Below are 26,389 nucleotides of genomic sequence, written 5' to 3'. Positions count from 1 at the left end.
AGATATATCTGGATGGTTGCACAGAACCATGATTGCATGCATTAAATTAAGTGGTAGAAATTTTGAAGGTATTGACAAAAAGAGTGGGAGAGAATGATAGCATGTCATGCATTTCCTGGATAATCCTAGGAAATGCACAACTAGTTTACCCAATAAAGCTGCAAACTGAAAAACATATGAAAAATTATTCGACACTTTGTTATTAATTCAAGATACTTTATATCCCAGAACAAACTGTATAAACCGATAGCGGGAACAGCTTTGGGCTCTCCCCTTACCCCAACTCTAGCCAATTACTTCATGGAACATTTTGAACAACATATTCTGAACATGTTTTCACCTAAACCATTGGTTCAGTACAGATATGTTGATGGTGTTTTTGCTGTATGGAACTCCTCCTTGTCCGATCTTCATGAATTTCTTGAAAAAATTAATTCAATATACTCAAGAATCCAATTTACTCTGGAAGTAGAAGATAGTAATTGTGTTCCTTTTATGGATGTTCTCATTTTATGTCAACCAAATGCTAGTCTACAGTTCTCAGTATATAGAAAACCAACTCATACTGGTAAATACAATGATTCTAACTCTCATCATCACTCAAGAAATATGATGTAATAATTTTTTTAGTTGACAGAGCTGATAAAATTTGTTCTATAGATTCTCTTCTAACGGTTTATTATCAGAACTACTTTTATCAATTTTAAAAACAGACAAAACAGAAAAAGACAAAAACTATTGAAAACAGAATCAATAATTATGGCCATCATCCTAACCCACCTAAAGAAGAAATTGCCAGAATTTGTATTCCATATGTTAAAAGACTTTCAGAAAAAATAGCAAGATTACTTTGACAAATGAATGTACAAGTTGCTTCCCATCCAGTTTGCAAATTTAATACATCCCTTATTATTATTATTAAACAAGACCTCTGGAGTCAAAGACTCATCTGGGAGGTCCTTTTAACACACACACACACACACACATCTCATCATACCGTGTCTTAAACACACTCAAACTCCTTGCAGACACCACACTCTCAGGCAAGGCATTCCAATCATTCACAACTCTGCATGAAAAAAACCCGCCTCTCACTCCCCTACTCACACCCTCTTTATACAGTTTCCAGGGATGACCTCTGGTTCTCCCCTGATCTCCCACTATTCTCTGTAGAACTTCTCCACCATTGATCTTATAACAACCCTTACCAACTTGTAGGTCTCTATCATATCTCCCCTCTTCCTTCTCTCCACTAGACTCTGCAAATTGCATCTTCTCAATCTTTCCTCATACTCAACATTCAAGAGATCGGAAACTACCTTAGTCAGTCGCCTTTGGACCCTTTCCAACATCTTTTCATCCTTCTGAAAACCCGGTGACCAAATCTGGGCACAATAGTCCATGTGTGGTCTAATCAAAGCCTTATACAATGGAACAAGAATCTCCCTACTTCTACACGTCAGTGTCCTCCACATCATTCCTAGAAGTCTTTGTGTTGTCTTCACAATTTTGATGATGTGTCCCCTAAATTTTAGATCCTTATCCACTATCACCCCCAGATCTCTTATTTCCTCTACCTCCAACAATATACTCTCACCAAGCATAAATTCTGCATCCCATCTTTGTTTTCCAAATTTTAAAACCTTACATTTTGCAACATTGAACTCATTTTCCCCCATCTGCTTACTCAATCTGTTCAAGTCCTCTTGCAAGGCCACAACATCTTCACTACTCTTTATGGTTCGTCCCAACTTTGCATCATCTGCAAACAACTGAATATCTCCATCCAAACCCTCGCCAATATCATTAATATACAAGTTAAATAGTAATGGACCTAAAACAGACCCCTGAGGCACTCCACTAGTGACTTTCCTTTTCCTAGATATCGCACCCCCATACACAACTTGTTGATACCTATCAGATAGCCAGTCTCCAATCCAATGCACTAATCTAATATCCAGCCCCATCTGCTCTAGTTTGACTGTCAACTTATCATGAGGTACTCTATCAAAAGCTTTTGCGAAATCCAAGTATATTACTGTGTATCCTTCTCCTCTGTCTTATCTCACCTAAAGACAAATATCCTTCTGTTTCTTATCCTGGAGTTTACAGAATCCCTGCTTTTGTGTTATTATGGACAAACTGGTTGATTTGCACAGATTCATCTTGAAGAACACCAGGAATACATTTCACTTAGAGAACCCAACAAATCCAGTTTAGCAAGCCATGCATTATATACAAAACACAGGATTCAGTGGACAAAAACGAAAATGTTACACAAAAGTTACTTTCTTCTGGAAAAAACTCTACAAAGAAAGTTGTGAAGCACACACATTCACAACCCAAACCTGAACAAAAAGCGATTGCCTAAAACTTTCTCAATTTCAGGAAGTTATATTGACTAATACTCACCATTCATGAGTTCCTTAATTTGTAATTAAATTTTTGTTTATATTTAAAAATAATTTATTAACTAAATTAATATATTGTAATTTATTTTGAATATGTATTAATGCAGATGGAACTATTCTCCTGCAGCTGGTAGTGCACATAATATCACGTGCTTTCAACTGAAATGTTGTTCTTTTTAGTGTTTTCCTATAACTGTATTGACAATGGCTATGAAACTAAACCAAAAATTTTACGAATGAAGACATTAAAATCAAATGTAAGTGATTCTGGTAATAATATTTTATGATGTATAAGGTAGGTGATTATGACAAACTCAGGAGACAGCTTGGAATGAGGAATTCCAATATCATGGAATGAGGAGTTGGATGGGAAGGAAATCAGTGCTGCTTGGTCCCTACTCAGGAAATATCTGGCAGAGGAAATGACTGAGTGTATTCCAAACATCAGAAGATCAAATCAAGTAGGCGTAAAATGGGTGATTGAAGAGGTGAAGGAAAGCATGTAGTCTTGAAGAAAAATGCATTGTGGAGGCAGCAAAATATGAGTGATAATAATCAGTTGCATGAGGAGTACAAAGAGCAAGCAAGGAAGATGACTTACTTGATAAGGGTAACAAAAGTGCAATGAGTAGCAGTTAGCAATTTAGGCTAAAAGAAATCCTATAGAGAAAGTTTTTCACCTTGGGTATAATATATGTTAAAGATGCCAAGCTATTTTAAACCTGGATTTACTCCATTTCCCAAGTAAGCAAACAGACAAATAAGTCAAGTTTGCACCTGCACATATTGCAAGTCTAGGTGACCCACAAAGTAGTGCAACTCATGGTAAAGGTGGAATAAGCTCTGATCACTATTCTTAATATTTACCCTTAATGCAAAGCCCATCTTCTTGAGGAGATGTATAATGCTATGCATTAAAGGCAAGGGGGCCACTACCCAGATCGGTTTCGACCTTTATTGAGGTCTCATCAGTGGGAGCAAGGCTTAGAAATACCAAGATTTTAGTAATACAGAGCTTATAAGTATTTTACCAAAACAAGTTACCATAAGGCGCTTTGACCTTATTAAATAAAAATCTCAGGATGAGAGATATGAAGAAAGTTTTTTACCTTGGGTATAATATATGTTAAAGATGCCAAGTTATTTTAAACCAGATTTTACTCTATTTCCCAAGTAAGTAAACAGACAAATAAGTCAAGTTTGCGCCTGCACGTATTGCAAGTCTAGGTGACCCGCAAAGTAGTGCAAGTCTGTACCCAAGTAGGGTTAGCATCACCTGTTTCATTTGCTCTTCTTTTTCAAGTCCTAGTTCTAAGCCACTTTTACATTATAAAAAAACGTTTTAGAAAAATATATAAATACTGGGGTTAACTCACGACACACTTTGTCCAAGTATCACTTAGCACTTCTGAAGATATACCGAGCCTTGGTTGAAGGAGGGAAACCTATATTATACCCAAGGTAAAAAACTTTCTAATTTTTTTCTCATCCTGAGATTTTTATTTAATAAGGTCAAAGCACCTTATGGTAACTTGTTTTGGTAAAATACTTATAAGCTCTGTATTACTTAACCTTGGTATTTCTAAACCTGGCGCCCACTGATGAGACCTCAGTAAAGGTCGAAACCGGTCTTTGTAGTGGCCCCTTGCCTTTAATGCATAGCATCATACATCTCCTCAAGGAGATGGGCTTTGCATTAAGGGTAAATATTAAGAATAGTGATCAGAGCTTATTCCACCTTTACCACGAGTTGCCTAGACTTGCACTACTTTGCGGTTCACCTAGACTTGCAATACGTGCAGGCGCAAACTTTACTTTTTGTCTGTTTGCTTACTTGGGAAATGGAGTAAAACCAGGTTTAAAATAGCTTGGCATCTTTAACGAAATCCTAGAGATTTTTTTTTTATATATATATATATATATATGTAGCCAGTAGAAAGAAGAATGAGTATGGAAGAATAATGTATGTCAGTGATAATAGGAGAATAATGAACACAGAGGAAGATATAGCAGAACAGTGTTTCTCAACTTGTGGTTTACGACGATGGGACAGGTGGTCCGCAGACAGACTTAAATTAATTAAATAAATATATATTTTTTAATTATCCAAACAAAACAAATTAAAATTGAATTAAAAATTATTGAAATCAAATGGAGAGTTAATAAAACCAACAAATAGCTTCAGAATGTTCACAGGTGGAAGCAATAAAACTATATTGTTGTTCATTTCACCCCTCTTTTATTATTCGTCATTCTTCCACTAAATTTGTAGCAGCAGAATGAAGAATAATAAAAGAGGGGTGAAGTGAACAACAATATAGTTTTATTGCTTCCACCTTCCCTTGCTGTTTTGTCAGATTTGAAGTGAACATGTGTTATCCACATTTCAACCAATTGCTTGTTGTTTATTGATTTTTATTATTGAAAGTTTCCCTCCTTCAACCAAGGCTCAGTATATCTTCAGAAGTGCTAAGTGATACTTGGACAAAATGTGTCGTGAGTTAACCCCAGTATTTATATATTTTTCAGAAACGTTTTTTAATAATGTAAAAGTGGCTTAGAATTAGGACTTTAAAAAGAAGAGCAAATGAAACAGGTGATGCTAACCCCTACTAGTGATACACGTTGTAACGGCGAGTAAATCTGATACTATTAAAGTAGAAGAAACAAGCAGTTCAAAGGAAAAAATACAGTAGGAAATATAACAGTTCATATTTGAAATTCCAGTTTGTTTGGATGAAAGTGAACAGAAACCTCAATGTGTTTTGTGTTATGAAGTGTTGTCGAACAAGTGCATGAAACCTGTGAAACTCCAACATTTAGAAACGAAACATTGTGATGTGAAAAATGAAAAGTCTTGACCATTAAATAATAGGTTATTTTCAGTACTCTGGGATGAAATGGGCAGTGAATATATACAACTTTTGCTTCATTCTGAAATTTGCTGGCTTTCCAGTGGCAAAGTACTAACAAGTTATTTCAATTAAGGCATGAAGTTTTATTGTTTGTAAATGAACATAATTCTAATTTTGCATCATCACTCCTTGTTGACAAAACCTGGTTATCAACACTATCCTATCTTTTAGACATTTTTTTTCGAAATTAAATGAACTAAATCTCTCCTTTCAGGGAAATTCTTTAACTGTTCTTGATGCCTTTATATGACAAAATAAAGGCAATCAAGAGAAAACTGGTGTTATGGATTAGTTATGTAAAAGGCAGATAATTTGCACCTTTTCCAACATTGGAATCCTTTTTTAGTGGAAAATGATGTTTTTGTTGATTCTGGGTTTCTGGGTTTGCAACCATCTGAAAACTCTGAAACAGAATTTTGAAACATATTTTCCGCATAACTTTTATTAGAAATTTCTGTGGATTTGCGATCCATTTCAGGCTTACTGTCCCGCAAACTACTTTTCATTATCGAAAAAAAGAACAGTTAATTGAGCATTCAAGTGACAGTGAGCTTAAAATGCAATTCCGTGAACTTGGTTTGACTCGATTCTGGATCTCACCTTCAGTGAGAAGTGAATTTCCCGAATTATCTGAAGAATCGTTGAAAATCGTCATGCAGTTTTCTACAACCTATTTTTGTGAGAAAGGATTTTCATTGTTCATTCAAATAAAAGCAAAATACAGAAATCGTCTTAGTGTGTGTGTGCTGATCTTTGACTGAAGTTGACCAATATTGAGCCAGATATCCAGCAACTCTGCAAAGGCCGAGAAACTGAACCATCTCATTAAAAGTAAGTAGTAACATAATTATATCATATTATTTATTTGGACTACAGTTGCTGATTATTCTCGTTACTTATTTTAGAATTAATCTATTTCCAAAATCGGGAATGAAACGAAAGTTATGAAAAGTGACGTCACTGTGAGGCGCTCAGCTCTGCTGGCGAGGAGGATAGCTGCTCGCGTTCCATTTAGCAAAGTTCCGTATCTCGTACGGTTGCTTTCGGCGATATGCAGCCGAGCACACTGAATCCATTGCATGCAGACAACAACATCTCTATGGTCATGGATTATACAGAAACACAAATCACAATGTAACGAATACAAGCAGCACACACAATGGATATAAATAAAACCACTACATGATTAATGAATCTGCCAGATTTATGATGACCACTGCTGTGCCTCTGGATAAAACAAGACGGATATAATTAAAAACCACCATCATAACACGATTAGTACAAATCACATGCATATTATATATACAGCATATGGTCGCTGGTGGTAAAATTCGTCCAACCACGTGTATGGCACTTTGCGACTGACATCGTGGGTTGGACTGCTTACAGATATCGGGAAGGACCTCACATAACAGGCTTTCTTAAATTTTTTGCTGGTAATGGAAAACTCATCAGGGAAATAAGGCGATTTGTATCGGCCGGAAGTGTGTTTCTGGATGGGTGGGGGGGGGCATTAATGGCTTTGGGGTGTTCTGAGTGAAATTTTTGGGTATATGCAGGGGATGGTTTGGACAGGACAAGGGATGTCATCCATGGATGTCAAGTTCGTATTCAGTATTATGATGAATGGAGTAAAATAAGAACAACATTTTTCCCTCGTCTCACAACACACTTAGCGAATGGAACAGTTAACATGTCGCAGGTCGAATCAGAGAGTGCGTGAAAATAAAAGTTGTTGTGGGGCCTAGCTTCATGAGTATGGGTAGATGAATGGAGATAACATATAGAATATTCAAGTTGCTGTGGGTAAATGAATGGGGATTAAAGATCAACGTTGTGGTGGGCAGATGAATGAAGGCTTCAGCAGGACGGCACTCACATTCCTCATTCATTTACCCATGGTACTAATGGTGCTAAAAAAGTTATGGGGTGAGCTTAATAAGTGTGGGCAGATGAATGGGGAATAACTTATAAAATATAAAAGTTGCTGTGTATCAGCTGAACGCTGATATACCCATTCATTTGCTCACAGCAAATCGTAAACTGATGCCTTTTATTTGTTTAATAAAAATTAAAACTTTGTTCAGTGATGATACACTTTTAATCATTTACTTCCACCTTAATTATGTTTCCATATATATTCAAAACATGCTTTTAGATTTATCATGTTATAAAAGGCACAGTTTTTCCAAAATGTTGGTAATCCCCACATACATTTTTTAAAAAATTACATAACTTAGTGGTCCTTAGAATTGTTTTAGGTATTTTACTGGTCCTTGTGTTTAGAAAGGTTGAGAAACGCTATAGTAGAGGTTTTAAATGAGCAGTTCATTAAAGTATTCCATCCTTGTGGTTGTAACATAATGAAGTATGTGAGATCAGTGAGAATGGGGAAGGAACCATTGTTGGTAAATGAGCAGGAGGTATGTGAGGAATTGAGTAAGCTTGATGTCAACAAGTCCATGGGATCTAATGGTATATCACTGTGCCTTGAGGGAATGTTCCATGGAGTCTTGTATTGGCCCAGTTCCAATAAATTAGAAAGAGGGCAAAATTGTTCCACTTTTATAAAGGGGATAAGACTAGGGATTCAAATTGTGGGCCAATCTGCTTGTGTAGCATTGTGCTCAAGGTGTTGGAAAAGCCAGTGAGGACAAGGATTAAGAACTGGATTGATAGCAGCAGAATTCTATTTAATGGACAGCATGGGTTTTTCTAAAGGAAGATCGTGTTTTCAGTCTGCGTACTTGTTATAACAAGGTGACAAATACATTGGACAAGGGGAATGCATATTACTATTGTTACATGACACCTCCAGGGAGTCCAAGGACTCATCATGGGAGGGTTTTCTACTTTACTTCACTAAATACATCTTATCCTCTCCACTAATACCTAATTCTCCTACTACGACACTACTGTCATCAATGCATCTAACCCCCCCCCCCATCATCGCCAACAAAAGTATTTTTTGTCTGTAAATTGCATATGTTCTGAAGGCTGATTTTTCTGTATGTGGGATAAAAAACCCTAGTTTCCAGCAGAAAAAACCCTGCTACCTCTGTATGAGATTGGCTAACTCATTTTCAATTAAAAGCCCATATAAGGATTCCCATCATCATGACGAGAATTGAACTCAGGTCTTTTCCAATTGAAGGTTGCAATGTTTCACTGTTCTTCCAATTGTGCTATGGAGGCACATAAATATACAGTAGTGTATTTAGATTTTGCAGGCTTTTGATAAATTGCCAAATGACAAGCCGGTATTTAAATTAGAACAGATGGGTTGGATAATAGACCAGTTCATTGGATTGGAGAGCGATTGTCTGATATCAGTAGGTTGTACATCGGGGAGTGATATCCCAGAAGTGAAAAGTCAACAGTCCAAAACAGACCCCTGGGGGTCTGTTTTGGGCTGTTGTTGTTGTTTAATTTGTATGTAAATGACATTGGAAGGGGCTTAAATGCATATCTAACTTCTCTAACTTTGCATCATCTGCAAACAACTGTTTGCAGATGATGCAAAGTTAGAGAAGGGTTATGACAAGTAGTGCAGAAGTTGTAGCATTGCAAGAGGACTTAAATAGCCTGTCTGAATGAGCAAGTGTTTGGGGGTATGTCAGCTGAATGTAGCAGAGTGTAAGGCTTTAAAATTTGGGAAGTAAAGATGGGATGCAGAGTATAGGATTGGGGAGGATATCTTAGAAAATGTGGAAGAGATGAAAGATCTATGGTGGTTATGAACTATAATGACTTGAAACTTCATCAACATTTTGCTAAAATTCATTCTCCGCAGTGGAGAATTAATGATGATGGTGATTGAGAATGATGCAGAGAATGCTGACACGTAGAAGGAAGGATGTTATGATTCCGCTGTACAAGGCTTTGGTCAGACTGCATATGTACTGCGCACAGATTTGGTCATCTGGTTTTCAAAAGGATGACGAGTTGTTGTGGAGGTTTCAGAGATGATTGACTAAGCTGAGAGTTCTGGTCTTTGGAATGTGGAATATGAGAACAAATTGAAAGAATGCAAATTGCAGAGCTTAGTTGGAAGAAAGAGGAAGGACATGATCAAGACATAGGTTGGTAAGGGGTGAAGTGAATGAGATACTTCATAGAATCTCTGATGATCGGGAGAACAAGATCTCATCCCTGGAAGCTGTTTATGGAGGATGTGAGCAGGGGAAGGAAGAGGATGAGGAGTAATTTTTTTCACATGGAGAGTGGTGGGTGATTTGAATGTATTGTGTCAAAGTGTGGTGAGTGTAGAGACAATGAATGCATGTGTATCATCGCATGGTGAGATGTGCATATGAGAGTAAAACCTCCTGTTATTAGTATTTTGATTCCATGGAGGTCTGATAATAAAATGAATGATTTTTCAAATGAATTTATAGAATTATTCAAGATAATTGGTTTTAAGCAATATGTGATGGAAGAGACTCACAGAATGTAGTGATCTAGTATAGTAGTCGTAGTATCTGAGGAATCTGTCAATAAATGAGTTGACCATTATGCCTCTAACTGGTAAAAGTGATCATGTAGTTTTGTCTTAGTGGCTGACTACACACACACACACACAGAGTCAGGTCTCTTTTTATGTAGTAGATACATTCCACAGAAAACAGCATATAAAAAATCGCACAAAAAAGATCTAACTTACGTTGCAAAATTAGGGATATGGTCCATAATTTTCTAAAACTGCATAAAACCAAAGCAAAGCAATGAATGAAAATAAACCTGGAATTGCATAAAACGTTTATAAAACAGAAAATAAGAATGCCTAATTTTGTTTTAAAGCTTTATTCGTTTAATTTTATTGAAAAGTAACGATTTTTTTACATCTTTTCATCAGAATTATCGCCGCTATTAGACAATATTCGGCAATGTTTGTGAACTGGTTGGAAATCACTTGCATCACCAGAAGAGATAGTCAGTGCATTAGATTTGTATGGTAAAAGTGATGGTTCTTCACAAACAGAATTAGCTTCACCCTTGTTCTGTGCTGATTTTTTTTCTTCTGACAAAGTAATTAGTGATTAAACTTTGCGATGATGATTTTACTAAATTTTTATACAGCTTGCGATATCCAGACATACAGTTCTTCAGCTTATGTTGGAATTTCAAGGCTCATTCAGAATTTGTGTCATTAACAAGAAAATGATTTTCCAATTTATCGCACAGTTCAAGACCTTCTCGAATTATATTTGCAGTAAGGGGGACAGGTTTATCTTCCGCTTCACTATTGTTTTCTGGATCTTCGAAAATATCTAAAATTAATCGATATCCAATAATATCATCATCACTTAAGGCATTATCCACAAACGATTCGTCTACATCATTCTGGCTAAATGTATCAAAACCTTCTCCACCAATTTCATGTGACAAAGTAATGATTTCAGCTGATAATGTAGATGTTTGAATGGTTGCACTATTTGCAACACATCCAGGCCAAGCTGCTTTCCAGCAGGCATTTCAAGTTTTATTATTATTATTATTATTATTCAGGCCTCCATGGAGTCAAAAGATTCATCGTGGGAGGTCCTTCCTAAGAACATAAAGTCTGTCAAGACTCATCGAGGGGAGGCCCCCCCCCTAAGAAACACAAAGTCTATCATACCACTCTTTAAACTCATTGACCGTTCTCGCTCCCACCACTCCATCAGGCAATGCAACCCATGGCTCAACCACCCTCCATGCAAAGAAACCACTCCTTACCCTCTTGCTCACAGTTTCCTTTTGTAACTTCCAGGGATGGCCTCTTGTCATCACTCCTTCCCGCTGTTCAACCAAGCGAAAGAACTCCCCAGTGTCAACCCCGTAACCACCTCTCAACAGTTTAGAAGTCTCAATCATATCACCTCTCCTTCTTCTATCCACCAAACTCTGCAGTCCACATTCCCTCAGCCGATCCTCATAACTATGCTTGTACAGTCCTGAAACCATCTTTGTCATCCGTCTTTGTGTCCTTTCCACAGTTAATTTATCCCCTTCAAATCTTGGGGACCAAATCTGAGACCAATAGTCCAAGTGTGGTCTGATCAGAGACTTATACAACGGAATGATAACCCAATCCAGTTGACCAATCTGACATCCAGACCCATGTGCTGCAACTGAAATATCAGCTTATCATGTGGCACCCTGTCAAATGCCTTCGCTAAGTCAAAGAAAATTGCAGTATATGCCTTTCCCTCATCTAATGCTCTTGTAACTTTATTATAAAAGGCTAGCATATTGCTAAAACAAGAGCGCCCTTTCACAAATCCATGTTGACTCTCACAGATAATATTACCCTCATCTGCCCAATGCTGTATACAGTCCCTCACTACTTTCTCCAAGATCTTAACAACTACTGATGACACACAGACTGGCCTATAATTAGACACTTCCAGTCTGTTACCACCCTTATGCAATGGCACTATCTTACCGTCCTTCCATTCCCTGGGCACCTTTTGTCAAAGCCATACTTTCATTGAAAACCCAGGTTAAAGGCACTGTCAGTTCCCTAGCACATTCTCTCAAAACTCGGGGTGAAATACCATCCTGTCTCACAGCTTTACTGACATCCATAGTACTCAGTATCTGAAACACACTCTCCTCCTGTACTTCTAAACCTCGAACCAGCCCTATCCCTCTAGCATTAAAACTGACTCCTCTAGGATGAAATACTCCAATAAAGTGTTCATTGAACAATTCCACTATGTCCTCTGCATCAGTCACTCTATTCTCATTTTTATCCCACTTAAAGAAAAAATCCGTCGAGCCGGAGTCGAACCAGCGACCTATGGATGCCTGTTAAATACCTCTACAGTTCACTGCTCTGCCAACTGAGCTATCGACGGTTTGTGGTCTTATTTCAGTGATAGCAGATGCAACATGATTTAAACAGTCCAAAATAGAAATTTTTATCAAAGCATCATTTACTGTTAATGATTAATTTTCTAGCTTATTGAATATAAATTGAAAAGCGTGCTTAATGTAATATTTTTTTAAAAGTAGCAATTATGCCTTGATCTAATGGCTGAATAATGCTTGTTGTATTGGGTGGAAAAATCACTACCTGCACATTTGGATGTTCTAAATGCGGATGACTTGGTGCATTGTCAACAATTAATAAAACTTTAAAATCGAGAGATTTGCTTTTTGCTTCATATATTTTTACTTCTGGTATAAAGCAATTATTGAACCATTCAGTAAATGCAGCAGTTGTTACCTTACCCAGGCCTTTGTATTAGCCATCCAATGTATGGGCAGCTGTTTTAGATCTTTGCCTTTTAGAGCACGTGGTCTTAGAGATCAATTTATTGGGAGGGATTTCAACATTCGATCCCCTGATGCATTGCTGCAAAATAACAACGTTACTCAATCTTTTCTTGCTTTAAATCCACTTGCTTTTTTTCTCAGTCTTTGCGATGTAAGTTTGACTAGGCATTTTCTTCCAAAACACTTGTTCAGGACAATATCCACCATCTTCAATAATTTGGCTAACTTCTCTTAAAAATTTTTGGCTGCTTCATCATCTGCTGCTGCAACCTCACCTGTAATCTTTACGTTATGAAGTGCATTCCATTTTAAAAATCTGGTTAGCCATCCTTTGCCAGCCGAAAATTCTTTATCGGCCTGAGAAGGTGAAGTAGATGGCTCCAATTGCTTCATCTATTCATTAAACTGAAGAGTTTTTTTTGTTTAATTAAATAACCACTTATAGGAATTCTTCTTTGAGTTAATTCTTCAATCCAAATTACAAGCGCTCATTCGGTTTTTTTCTAATAAAGCATCTCTTGAGTACGATGATAATTTGACACATAGTTTTATGCCAGAAATGACACTTTCTTATTGTGACTTCATTCTTTTTAATTGCTCTTATAGTAGATTCGCCTAAATTAAAATGTTTACCAATCGTCGTAGATCCCTCTCCTTTTGCTAAGCAATCTAAAATTGCAATTTTCATTTCCAAAGAAATTGCTTTTCTTTGGTGCTTTTTTTTCTCCATTGAGCCAAATTAAATCTTTAAAATAAAAATTAGTAATATTTAAACTTATGATAATGAAAATACAGACACTTGCTCACATGCAAAATTAAACTTCTCGGACACTCACTGCTTTCACTTTATGTCAGAATGTGCAGCAACACACTGTTCATTATGTACAATGGGGAAACCTTGAATTTGAATGAAATATGCACTGCATAAAAAAGATACACATAAAAAGAGAACCCAAGTGTGTGTGTGTGTGTGTGTGTGTGTGTGTGTGTGTGTGTGTGTGTGTGTGTGTGTGTGTCAACTTTAGCTGAGAAGGGACATCAAGTGAAACTTTAAGCAAAGAGGCATCCAGGCCAGTAGACTGTTGCCAGTGAATGAATCATCTGGATTGATTATTATAAATGTATTACACTGAATTGCTGATATTCTGATGTGAAGGGTGAAAAGATAAATTTGGCAAACTCACCCTGATGATAATCCCTCATGACTTTCATGATCATTATTTTTTGATAACACTTGCAAGACACTACAAAACAAAAGGATACTATTTTACACAATAAATTCTTTTCCATATTACTTTCCTATTATAAAATACCCAGTGGTTCAAGTTTGTAGTATTATGTTTGTTTTCATTTTTGAATAAGTACAGATTTCTCACCCTTTCTTTTTTTTTTTTTCACCCTTATTATAATTTATTTGTTGTGACTTTACTGACGAAATTAATTAGCAGACTGAATCTACATTGTATCCAAAGAAATTATTTTGCTGTTTGTCAGGTTAATTCGTGCAATAACTGAAAATAAATAAAAAACATTATTCTGCGAATTGCTAGAGTCATTGATTCTAGATTATAGTAAAATACAGAAAACATACAGACTGAAGGAATATTTCCAAAAAAAAAAAAACTTGCCACACATCTACATAAAATATCCAAGGAGAATAACATAAATTTCAGCAGCATCATAAGTTAGTCCAATACAAAAATGCAGTTATTTTTGATAAATAGATTTCACCTCTACATGCCTTATGATTCATTTTTCAGTGAAGTATTCATTCAATGAATTGTATATTATTATTATTATTATTCAGGCCTCCAAGGAGTCAAAAGACTCATTGAGGGAGGTCCTTCCTAAGACATAAAGTCTGTCAAGACTCAACCAGGGGAGGTCCCCCCTGAGAAACAGTCTATCATACCACTCTTGTAGGTTTCATAAATTTTTGGTTTTCCATGAACTGCCTATTGATGAATTGTTTTTTTTTTTTTTTTGCTAAATTGTCTGTTAATGATGTTGTTTTTTGATGAATTTTTTGCATACCAACTCAGAGGGATGGATTTGGAAATGAGTCTGGTGGCAGGTCTCAGAAAGTGATACCTGTAGTCAGTGAGTCTGAAGGATGAGTAGTGTTGTACCCACAATGTTCTATACATGGGCCATTGTTGTTTAACATGATATTGGGAAGGATCTTATGTGTGATCAGGGGCATGCCAGCCATATGTGCAATGCACACAGGCACCAGGATAGTAAAGGCGGCAAAGATTTGGTATGATATTTTAAATAAAATGAATTTTGTCAGCAAAATACTGGTCTTCATCTATTAATCTCCAACTTACTTTAGATGCATTGAATAATCTAAATCAATTTTTAAATGATTATAGGTCTGATGAAACTTTAAAAGAAATTGTAGAAAGCTAAAATTAATTGCAGCAAAATTTGACGTAGAATCTGTATTTTGTAGTAGTAGACCACTAAGGCGACATAAAAAGACAACACAATTTGATTACGAACATGAAAATGAAAATATCAATTCATTTCAGTTTTTGTATTTGTTAAGTACTTCACGAAATAAAGAATATTTATTATCATGTTGTAAAAAGTTATGACAAAAATTAACACGTGAGAATCATTCAGACATTGACACAGACAATTTATGCGAAGAAATTTTACACTGTAAACCATTTATTTCTAATTTTAAAAATGATATATATCAGATAATTCAGTATATTTATTCAAACGACTTAATCACAGTTTATCCAAACTTTACAATTGCTCTTCGGATTCTTTTGCCATTACTGGTATTTGTAGCATTTGCGGAACAGTCCTTTTCTAAATTTAAAATTATTAAAAACTACTTGTGCTCCACAATGGTACAAGACAGACTTTCAAATCTTGCCATTATATCAATAGAATCAGATATTTTGGATCAACTTGATATACATGATATTCAGGGCCATTTCTACATTTAGCAGGGCCCTGTACGAAACGGAAAAGTGGGGCCCCTGAAAGTTAGTAACTTTTATGGAAATTTTAAATGGATATCTTGTTAATTAATTAATTAAATCAAATATGAAAAATATTTATGCACATAAATAAACAAGTATGCTCTTTAGCATCAATTTAAGTAAAGGGAAAAAATTAGTTAAAAAATAAATGTGTTTGTACATGATATATTATTTTATTTATGTAAGTACACATTATCATATAAATACGCCAGAACAATGATTTATTTAATAATATAAATAATAATATAAAATATGAAAAAAATATCCATTTTTACTATAAAGAATGAAATATATGTATAACAACTTATAAGATTTAAAAGAAATCTTAATATATTAAATTTTATTTAATATATTGATAACCTAATGCACTTATCAATAAAATCATTTATAACACTATCAAAATTCAAATTTTTTGCAATTTCATGCTCTATAGATATTATTGCCAGGGACGACAAACGTTCTTGAGACATAGAAGATCGCAATAGGTTTTTATTAATTTTAATTTGGAAAATGACCTTTCTGCTGATGTGACCGTAACTGGACTGGTCAGTAATATTTGGATAAATATCCGACAAATTATTTGCAATTATGAATTTTAAAATATTAATGGGTGCATCTTCTGGAACAATATTTCTAAAAATAATTAATTCATTGTAAAATTCAGATTCATCAATATTATTATTATTATTATTATTATTATTATTAAACAAGACCTCATGGAGTCAAAGACTCATCTAGGAGGTCCTTTTATCTCACACACATCTCATCATACCGGGTCTTAAACACATTCAAACTCCTTGCAGACACCACACTCTCAGGCAAGGCATTCCAATCATTCACAACTCTGCACGAAAAAAACCTGCCTCTCACTCCCCTACTCACACCCTCTTTATACAGTTTCCAGGGATGACCTCTGGTTCTCCCCTGATCTCCCACTATTCGCTGTAGAACTTCTCCACCATTGATCCTATAGCAACCCCTTACCAACTTGTAGGTCTCTATCATATCTCCCCTCTTCCTTCTCTCCACTAGTCTCTGCAAATTACATCTTTTCAATCTTTCCTCATACTCGACATTCCAGAGGTCAGAAACTACCTTAGTCAGTCGCCTTTGGACCCTTTCCAACATCTCCTCATCCTTCTGAAAACCAGGTGACCAAATCTGGGCACAATAGTCCATGTGTGGCCTAATCAAAGCCTTATACAATGGAACAAGAATCTCCCTACTTCTACACGTCAGTGTCCTCCTCATCATTCCCAGAAGTCTTTGTGTTGTCTTCACAATTTTGGCGATGTGACCCCTAAATTTTAGATCCTTATCCACTATCACTCCCAGATCTCTTATTTCCTCTACTTCCAACAATATATTCTTACCAAGCATAAATTCTGCATCCCATCTTTGTTTTCCAAATTTTAAAACCTTACATTTTGCAACATTGAACTCACACCCCCATTTGCTTGCCCAATCACTCAATTTATTCAAGTCTTCTTGCAAGGCCACAACATCTTCACTACTCTTTATGGTTCTTCCCAACTTTGCATCATCTGCAAACAACTGAATATCTCCATCCAAATCTTCGCCAATATCATTAATATACAAGTTAAATAGTAATGGCCCTAAAACAGATCCCTGAGGCACTCCACTAGTGACTTTCCTTTTCCTGGATATTGCACCCCCATACACAACTTGTTGATACCTATCAGATAGCCAGTCTCCAATCCAATGCACTAATCTAATATCCAACCCCATCTGCTCTAATTTGACTGTCAACTTATCATGAGGCACTCTATCAAAAGCTTTTGCGAAATCCAAGTATATTACTGTGTATCCTTCTCCTCTGTCCAAGGAAGCAGTCACTTTATTGTAATAAGTAAGTAGATTACTAAAACACGACCTCCCTTTAGCAAATCCATGCTGTCCATCAAAGATTATACCATTGTTGTCAACCCAACTCTGGATTCTAGCTCTCACAAGCTTCTCCAACAACTTAACCACAACACCCGACACACAGATAGGCCTATAGTTTGATGCTTGAGTTCGATCACCTCCTTTATGAAGTGGCACAATCTTGCCCTCCTTCCACTCTTTAGGGACTTGACCAAGTGCAAGACTCGTATTAAAAAAATATGTCAAGGCAGGTGTCAACTCTCTGGCACATTCCTTCAGAATACGCGGTGATATATTATCAAGTCCCACAGCCTTATTTACATCTAGTTTACTCAACTCCCCAAACACCTCTTGCTCACTTACAGTCAGTCTCTCCTCCCCATCATCAACTGCTCTTAATCTCTCCATGAAGTCACATTCACAAGATTGAAAGATCTTTATGAACTGCTCATTAAGTATCTCCACCACACATTCTGCAACAGCTGTCTTTATACCATTTCCTCCAATCAATGTCATCCTTCCATAATCATTCTTTCTTTTGCTGGCTACATATCGAAAGAACTCCCTAGGATTCTTTTTAGCTTCATTAGCTAACTGCTGTTCATACCTCTCTTTAGCTACTCTCACCAACCAAGTCACTCTCCTTGCCTGGTCTTTGTAGAACTCATGAAATTGGTTACTTCCACTTCTCTTATGCTGCCTCCACAATGCCCTTTTTCTCTGTATTGCATGCTTAATCTCTTTATTCATCCATCTCACACCTAACTTATTTAACCTTCTCACCCGTGGTATACATTTAGACATTGCATCCACTAAATATTTTTTGAAAATCCCCCAAGCTGCATTGATCTCTTTTCCAGCTAACTCCTCATTCCATGCTACACCTGCAAGCTGTCTCCTGAGCTCTTCATAATCACCCCCCTTGTAGTTCCACATATACCCTTTTTTCACAGGGGTCCTTGCACTGCTGGCAACCACCCAAGTAATCACCTCATGGTCACTTTCACCAATTGGTGGATGATTTGATACCTCATTGATAATTACATCCTCCGATGAGATGACCAAATCCAAGACCCTTAATCCTCTTGTGCCCTCTGTTACATACTGTCTGAGGTAGTTATCCCTCAAAAACTCAAGAAACTCATTTTCTTTACTTCCAGTTGCTATCTCTTCATTCCAGTCTATATTGCCATAATTAAAATCACCCATAATGATCACCCTTTTCTTATTTGCTTGGCTTATTTGACTATACATTTCACTATCACCACCATCCACATTACCAGGTCTATAACAACATCCCACCAAGTATTTGATTCTATTCACCTCTATCTCACACCATACTGCCTCAAAACCACTGGCCCCATTTCCCCCTTGCATCTCTACCTTGTATGGACATAACTCTTTCTCTATCATCAATAGCACTCCCCCTCCCTTTTTACCCCTTCTATCCTCACGAAACACATCAGTATTTAATATCTGTATTTAATTTTTGATACAGCTGTTTGCATCAAAATTTTAATTCATATTCTGTCATTTTTCTTATTAATTTCATATCATAAAGATATCCAAATAATTTTTGGTGAATTTCATATAATTCAAATCTTTTTTGACAGATTGTAGAGCAGCATCTAAAATTACAAAAAACAAATTTATCCCAAAATTATCTTTGCTATCGCCTATGTGTGATTCATCAGGTGTTTCATAATCAAAAAATACTTTTCTTCGAAGTAATTGACTTTCTTGAAATTTAATTTCTATTTCTAATATATTTGACAGTTCTTTAGCAATCTCAAAACACCTATCAAATCCCGATATTCTCTGCTCTTCAAAGTACTGCACTAACTCTTTAATATGCTTAGTTGCTACGTCTAATTAACTTTTGACAAAAGCTCATACCAAATTACAAGGCTTAGTATAAACTCAAATGAATTTATTTGTTCATATATTGAAACCACTTCTACTTTGGTATTATCCGATGCAGTTTTAAATAATTCTTTTAGTGCATTTAAAAACGTACAGCTAACTGATTCTATTCTACATTCCCATCTTGTATCACATAACGGTTTTGGAGTTAATTGTTTAACAAATTTCTTTAATATGTCCCAACATGAAGTTGAGGCAGCAAATAATGTATATATTTTGTATAACATTAATAAAATGTATTGCTATAATTGATGATTTTGTGACATCCCCTAAAATCAAATTTAAATTATGACAGGCGCAAGGAGTATAAAATGCCTTTTTGTTTTCATTTAAAATGTAAGCACGGACTCCCTTATATACTCCTTTCATATTCTCTCCATTATCATACCCTTGCACTCTACAATCTGACAATTTAAGATTTAATTTATTCAAAAGTGATTTTATATTTTCATATATACCTTTACCAGTAGTGTCATTAGTTGTTAAAAACGTCAAAAAGTGTTCACGAATTTCAATATCTGCTTCAAATATATGTAAAAATCTAAAAATTACTGAAATTTGCTCCTGATGACTGACATCAGGAGTACAATCGAGAATTATTTGAACAGTACTTTGCCTGTCGTATCATATTTACAATATTTTGTTGAATTTTGGTTCCCATATCGACAATTAATTCATTTTGCACAATGGGTGATAGATACGAATTTTATTTCTTACCTATAATTTTTTTTTTTTAACATCGCATTAAATGATCTTTTAAAAGTGGATCAAATTCTGCTATTAATTCTATGATTCCAAAAAAATTACCATTATGGGCTGTGTACAAAGCATCAAAATTACCTCTAAAAGCTAAATTATGTTCAGATAAATAAAGAATTGCTGCTGCTATTCGTCTTAAAACATTTCTTAACCGTTCTGCTTCAAATTTTATGACATTTTGATTTGTCTGATCAATTGTATTGTGATTTTTTAAATTGCATTCCATTTGTGTCCATGAATACATGCATTTCATGTGCACTGGATTTTGTTCGTGTGCGCCTTGAATCTTTCACTTACATGTTGCCAGTCAGAAAAGCCATTATTAGATAAATAATTATCATCAGAAGAAAATAATTTGCAACAAAAACAAAAAATAGAGTTGGAAGAGTTTGAATATACAAGCCATCTTCTGTTTTGCTTCTCTCCATTTGCAATTGTCCTAACATAGTGAACTGTGGAAAAACACCTCTTGTTGTCATCTTTTGGAAAATCATTTTCAAGTCGAAGGAGACAGTGGACCACTAACACAAATTGTACAAGGAGACAGTTGTACAATTTGTGTTAGTGTTGCATTGTTCAAAATTTTGGGCCATGTTGCTGGATCATTAATAGTAAATAGTTCACCTTCCTCTGGTGTCTCAGCTTTAGGATCTTCAATACTTATTGTTTGACCAAACTTGTCATGGTCTCTGCTTCCTTTGAGCATTTCAGAGCTCTTATTATTAATTAATGTTGAAGCCGAAGAACTGTTTGTAGTTATTTCAGCACTCCCGTTATCAACTGATATATCTGAACAAATATATGAGTCCAACTTCATAAATTTAAACAGTGAATTTCTTTGACCTCAGCCGCTTCTTGTTTTCGCTTTAATTTTTCATGCCTACTTGGCTATTTTCTTCCGTAATAATCTTCCTCACAACTAGTCATACTCTAGAATTAAATACAATACATTTAATTTTAAAATTAGTTAATAAATTGAAACAAAATTACTTACCTGATAAATAAAATATATCTAAAATAGATAATATAAGAAAATAAATCTAATATAGATTGAAAACTACTATTGAAGAAAAATTCTGATGTTGGATAACCCAAAACCAGTTTACAAAATATATTTTTTAAGATGTTTTGCAAGTAATGTCACATAAAAAAATTGCCATGACAGTATGTGTATATACTTACTTGTTCATAAAATCATAAACTAAAATCAAAAAACTCCTTAAATTTATTAAAAACACCTGTTTTTAAATGCACTTTTCCCTATTTAACACTATGTTGTACGTCTGTACGATATTGTTATATATCTTAGAGTAATTTCAAATACTACCACTCTAGCGCTGCGATCTTATTTCGCTTACTATAACAACAATAGTTGGTTGTAAAATTATATACATATATTTTTCTATATAATAATATTTTTTATATAATAATTATAATATTAGTTTATATAATAATTTTTTAAGAAAATTAATTGATTTTCTTTTTTCAATTTTTTGCGCTTTGCGGGGCCCTGTGCCACCGCACAGCTCACACACCCATGAATATGGCCCTGATGATATTATTCGAGAATTTTTATTAATGAACTAGAAAAGTTCAATTTACTAAATGATTTTTCTTTCTGTTTAAATATTTATTGAATATTTCTTTACCCAATAATGTTTAATATGTTCCTATTTTATATACTTGTAAGTTACTAATATTTATTTATCTTATTATTTATTTACTTTATTTTTTTTTCCAAATTATTTTTGTTGTTTTTGTACCCTTCTTGTATGTTTATTTTTTTTATACATTTTTTTTTGTAATTTCTGCTTTTTGTTCAATAAACTTATAATTAATATATTTCGTAATTCATTTTAACTCACTGATACGTTTTTATAAAGCGATTTTTTTTATTTGGGGGAGGGGTATAGGGGGTGCCAACTAAAGTTTTGCACACAAGCGCTGGACACTATTAGCACGCCCCTGCATGTGATATCCACTTATCACACTCAAGAGCAACATAAATTCATTCATAGTAGAGCTAAGACTGATGCAACAAATTGCAGGGCAGTTAATAGGGTTGTCATCAAGATATGGAAAAAGCTGATAAGAAATTGCTTAAAAAGGTGGATAACACTAAGATCCTTTATAGAAGGCATCATACTTTCATTTTTAAGTAGTTCTTGCTTTAGCAGCTGCTCATATTCTATAATAAAGTAGCAGCAAAGTTGAAATGACATATCACAGTACTTCTGGATTTTTTTTGCCAAGATATTTGACAGAATTCTGCATTGGAGGTTGTTATACAGACTCAGAGGGATGGGGTTGATAAATTATCTTATCACATGGCTTGGCCAACCTGTATGTCAAAGTATGTATGCTGATGCTAAGTCTGAAGAATAGTGACTAGTGGTGCACCACAGTGTTCTGTATTTAGGACATTGTTGTATAACATTTATTAATGATATTGGGAAGGGACCTTGCATGATGCTAAGTTAGGGAGAATGAGAAGGGCTGTAACTAATATAAAATGCCTATATTCTATCTGAACAGATTGGTTAGATGGGCAAATTGACTGAATGTTTTTATAATGTTGGCAATCTTATGTGAGGTTAAACATTTTGGATAGAGGACTTTGCAGGCAGAGTACCATATTAAAGGAATATGTTGGAAGTAGTCAGTAAAATTAGAGACATGCAGATTATTGTGGACAGTGAATTAAAATTTCAATCACATTACTAAAGTGGCTCTCATCACATTGGATAATAGCACTGTAAAAGAGAATCCAAACTTGTCGGAATAAAAAAAAATGTTCTTCTTCTTTACAAGGCTTTGATAAGACATCTGGATTATTTTCATGGATATAGTCATCTGGGGAGTTCCAAGCAGATGGATAGGCATTTGAAAAGATTTAGCAGTAAGTAACCAAGATATAGCCTATGTAGAATTGTGCATATGAGTACAGATTGAGGAAATGTGGTGGTAATCAAAACTTGAATCATAAACAGAGAGAGATGTGATAGAAACATCCTAATTAATAAGGGAATCTCAAATACAGACTGAAGTGAGATTTTTGCAGTATGTGGATGGTGGAGGTAGAACTTGGGGTCATACCTGGAAGCTGGCTGTATGAAATCCAAGTTCTTGTAGCTTGTGAAAGTTTTGAATCAGCTACTGTTAGATGCTGTGTTTGCATCTTCTTAAATGTGTTTGAAGAAAAATACAACAGGTGTTTATACACAAGTGTCTAAATGGGATCCTTGGAGGAGCAGTGGTCATAATAATATCACAAAAAAAAAAAATCTGGTTACTACATTTAGACTATGTTAAATGGCTTATATTATTGCTTTCTAAAGATCATTTCTAAACTTAGGTTTTCATGAAATTTACCATGTGCCTTGCAGATGTAATCGTGCTTATTATTGCCAAATTATATAGTAGTATGAAATACTAATATTTGCAGGATAACAAATATCAGTATTTCATTAACATAGATTATATATTGTTCCACTATTACAACTTCTCCAGTCTGGCTGATATTTTGTGGATAACTGTCTCAGAATTTGCAAGGGGATAGGAACAGGACTAGCTTCAGAGAAGTAAATATAAGCACGAAGACTTTTTTGAATTAGCTGCTTCTTCCTTTGGAATTGTCACCCATATTAAATTTGGATTTCTTAAAATTGCTGCACACCTGAGAAACTCTCATCCTTAGACCTTTATCCCACAGTGACCAATCATACATGTTAAGTGGCTATGTTTAGGACCTCACTTTTTTCATTGCTTCAGTTGCACTTACTCATGGAGTGATTCTATTCTCACATTTTTCTCTGAAGATGCGAATTTGACTTTTTTGAATCATGTAAAATATGACCTATCATTGTTGCTTTTTGGAGATGAAGAAGTAGTAAAGATCTATAGGTAAGTGACCAGGATGGTGACATGCCTGTGGAAGTCTCTCTATGAAGATAGATTGTTGGTTAGAAGAATTCATTCGATAGGTAAGAAAAAAATTGAGGATATGATAGATACATACCTTATTAAAGAAGTTTTGTAGGACTGATGCAGGAGAAATTTTCAATGCATGAAAAGAAGAGAGAGAGCAAGTGGTGTCCCCTAGAAATTGTGTAGGCGTGTGGTTAACAAGGGTGTGAGGACTTGATCATTTTCTTGGAGGAATGATGAATGAGTTGTTATAAGTCATTTGTGAGTGCAGAATGAAAAGTATGATAGACGTTATGTGAATAATCTTTAGAATGGTTTTCCTACAATAAGTCTTGGAACTCTTGGAGATGCCTATTTAATAATAATAATCTATGTTGTCATCTTCTTTCTGTAATAACAGTATAAATGGTAGTCAACAAGAAACCTTATACACAAATCCTTGATAGTCATATACTTCTTTCATTAAAGAAAAGCAGTTCCATCTCATTTTTATAAGGGCAATGATCATTGCTCTTATGAAAATGGAATGGAACTGCTTTTTCTGAGACAATGAATAATGTCTTGCTAATAAAGAGTGATTAACATTTCTATATGCATTATATTCCTTTTTTTCTTCTTATTTATTTCAGGTAACATAGATGAAGCCAATGAGGAGCTGAGAGCTGTCATAAAGAAGATCTGGAAGCGCACAAATCCAAAACTACTTGACCAGGTTGTTCCACCTGCAGGAGGTAAAGAAAGATTTCTTACTCCAGTAATTCTGATCCATTCTTTTGCCACATCAAACCAGAATCTTTCCTTTTACCCTCTATGTGTGTGTGTGGCACAGTTTGTAGTTCAGGGGACCTACATAATGATGGTACTACTCCTTTTCATTCTTCCTCTTTGTCTATACTTTTCATATTCTTTGCTCCATTTCTCTTGAGTCTTTTTTTTACTGTTCTCTCTTTCAGACCACCATCTCCAGGATCTGCTTCCCTGTTGCTGCTGTATTTTGCCATACAGTGTTATACTTGACATCTGTGTGCATGGGGGGGGGGGGGGGTATCCATGCATCTTACACTATTTTGAACCTTAAATCAGCAACATAGATTGTGTCAGATGGGACAGCCAGAATCACTTGGCTAGTGGAACTGTCTATATACAAGAGTGAAGGGCATTGAATTGAGTCTCCTTTTGCATGGTCTGGTTACAGGATCTAAGACTTTTTTGCTGTGTAATATTGCATCCATGGTAGCACTGATTTATGACTTTCAAGCAGAATCATTGCTTTCTGTATAGTAAGCATCTATGTGCAACTGCATGCTAGGTGGAGGGGGGGGGGAGATCAGGCATTGAATTTTCCCTCTTTTTTGAGTGTGTGTGTGTGTGTGTGTGTGTGTGTCTTTATCACATTTATCTGGAGTTCTCAACAAGCCCTAGTCCAGTACAGAAACCATTGTCACTTCAAGTGACAGCCAAAATAAAAAAAAAAAATAAAACATCAGAGATCCCTACAAATATACTACCACCTTTCTGATTCACTATTGTGGTGGGGGGGGTGACACTGGACAGACTTCATGGCTAGGGCATCCCTAGCCATGAAGATGTTCCATTTTGTCCTGCTAAAGCTCCCACCAATCTTTAACTTCCTGCTAGACAGATAGGAAACCTTGCTGTATCTTCAACTCTTGAAGATACTGACATTTGTCTCTCAGATTGATCTCATTGACAGTGACTTAAAAAAGGAAGACAGTTAAATTTGTGCTACTCAAATCACATACCATTAAAAAACCAGTTAAACAAATATTTTCTCCTCTTTCTGAAATCTCTGCAGATTCTCTTGATTCTGATGCCTCTTATTAACAGTTTTCACTGACAATCATTGAAGCAGCCAAAAGGATTCTAGGAAGAGAATGCTGTATCAACAAATTTTGGATTATCCAAGAAATACTAGAGTTTTGCTCTAAGAAATGACTTAAAACAGATCATTCAACTCCCTACCACAATTCTTGTCAATCCTTTTCACTCACCCAACACTCTGGATCTCTTCTTAATTAGTTCTCCTTCCAAGTACACTGTTTAGGTGACTGCTGCTTTTGGTAATTCAAACCACGGTCAAGTTTGGTGGAACACCTTTTTTTTTTTAACCATTCACAACCATGTGTGCTCTGGCATTACAACAGTACCAAGTGGGAATACTTGCTTAACTTTTACTCCTTTCCATGGGCATACTACTGTTTTCATTCTTCAACTCTGGATGCTTCTTGTAATCTTGTTACAGAAATAATCCATATTGGAATGAAGCTTTCATTCCTTACTTTGT

At 35.4% G+C, this 26,389-nt stretch overlaps 1 protein-coding gene and 1 non-coding gene across 2 annotated transcripts in view; one reads left to right on the top strand and one right to left on the bottom strand.

The window, feature by feature from the left end:
• Positions 1 to 26,389, top strand: part of LOC150110163 (muscle calcium channel subunit alpha-1-like) — a 1,246,847-nt gene that overhangs the window by 1,031,175 nt on the left and 189,283 nt on the right. The window contains exon 39 of the mRNA XM_090391329.1: positions 24,714 to 24,815. Within this exon, the coding sequence (XP_090247455.1) occupies positions 24,714 to 24,815 (102 nt within the window). The remainder of the gene's footprint in view (positions 1 to 24,713; positions 24,816 to 26,389) is intronic.
• On the bottom strand, positions 12,081 to 12,168 carry TRNAY-GUA (transfer RNA tyrosine (anticodon GUA)). Its single transcript is given in 2 exon segments — positions 12,081 to 12,116; positions 12,132 to 12,168. It is a non-coding gene; the product is annotated as a tRNA-Tyr (tRNA).

This window comes from Typopeltis vanoorti, chromosome 1 (genome assembly GCF_054136105.1).
Source record: "Typopeltis vanoorti isolate ZY-2024b chromosome 1, IOZ_Tvanoo_1.0, whole genome shotgun sequence".
Lineage (NCBI taxonomy): Eukaryota > Metazoa > Arthropoda > Arachnida > Uropygi > Thelyphonidae > Typopeltis > Typopeltis vanoorti.
The sequence above is the reverse complement of the archived record's forward strand: the minus strand, read 5'-3'. Positions and strand labels throughout refer to the sequence as shown.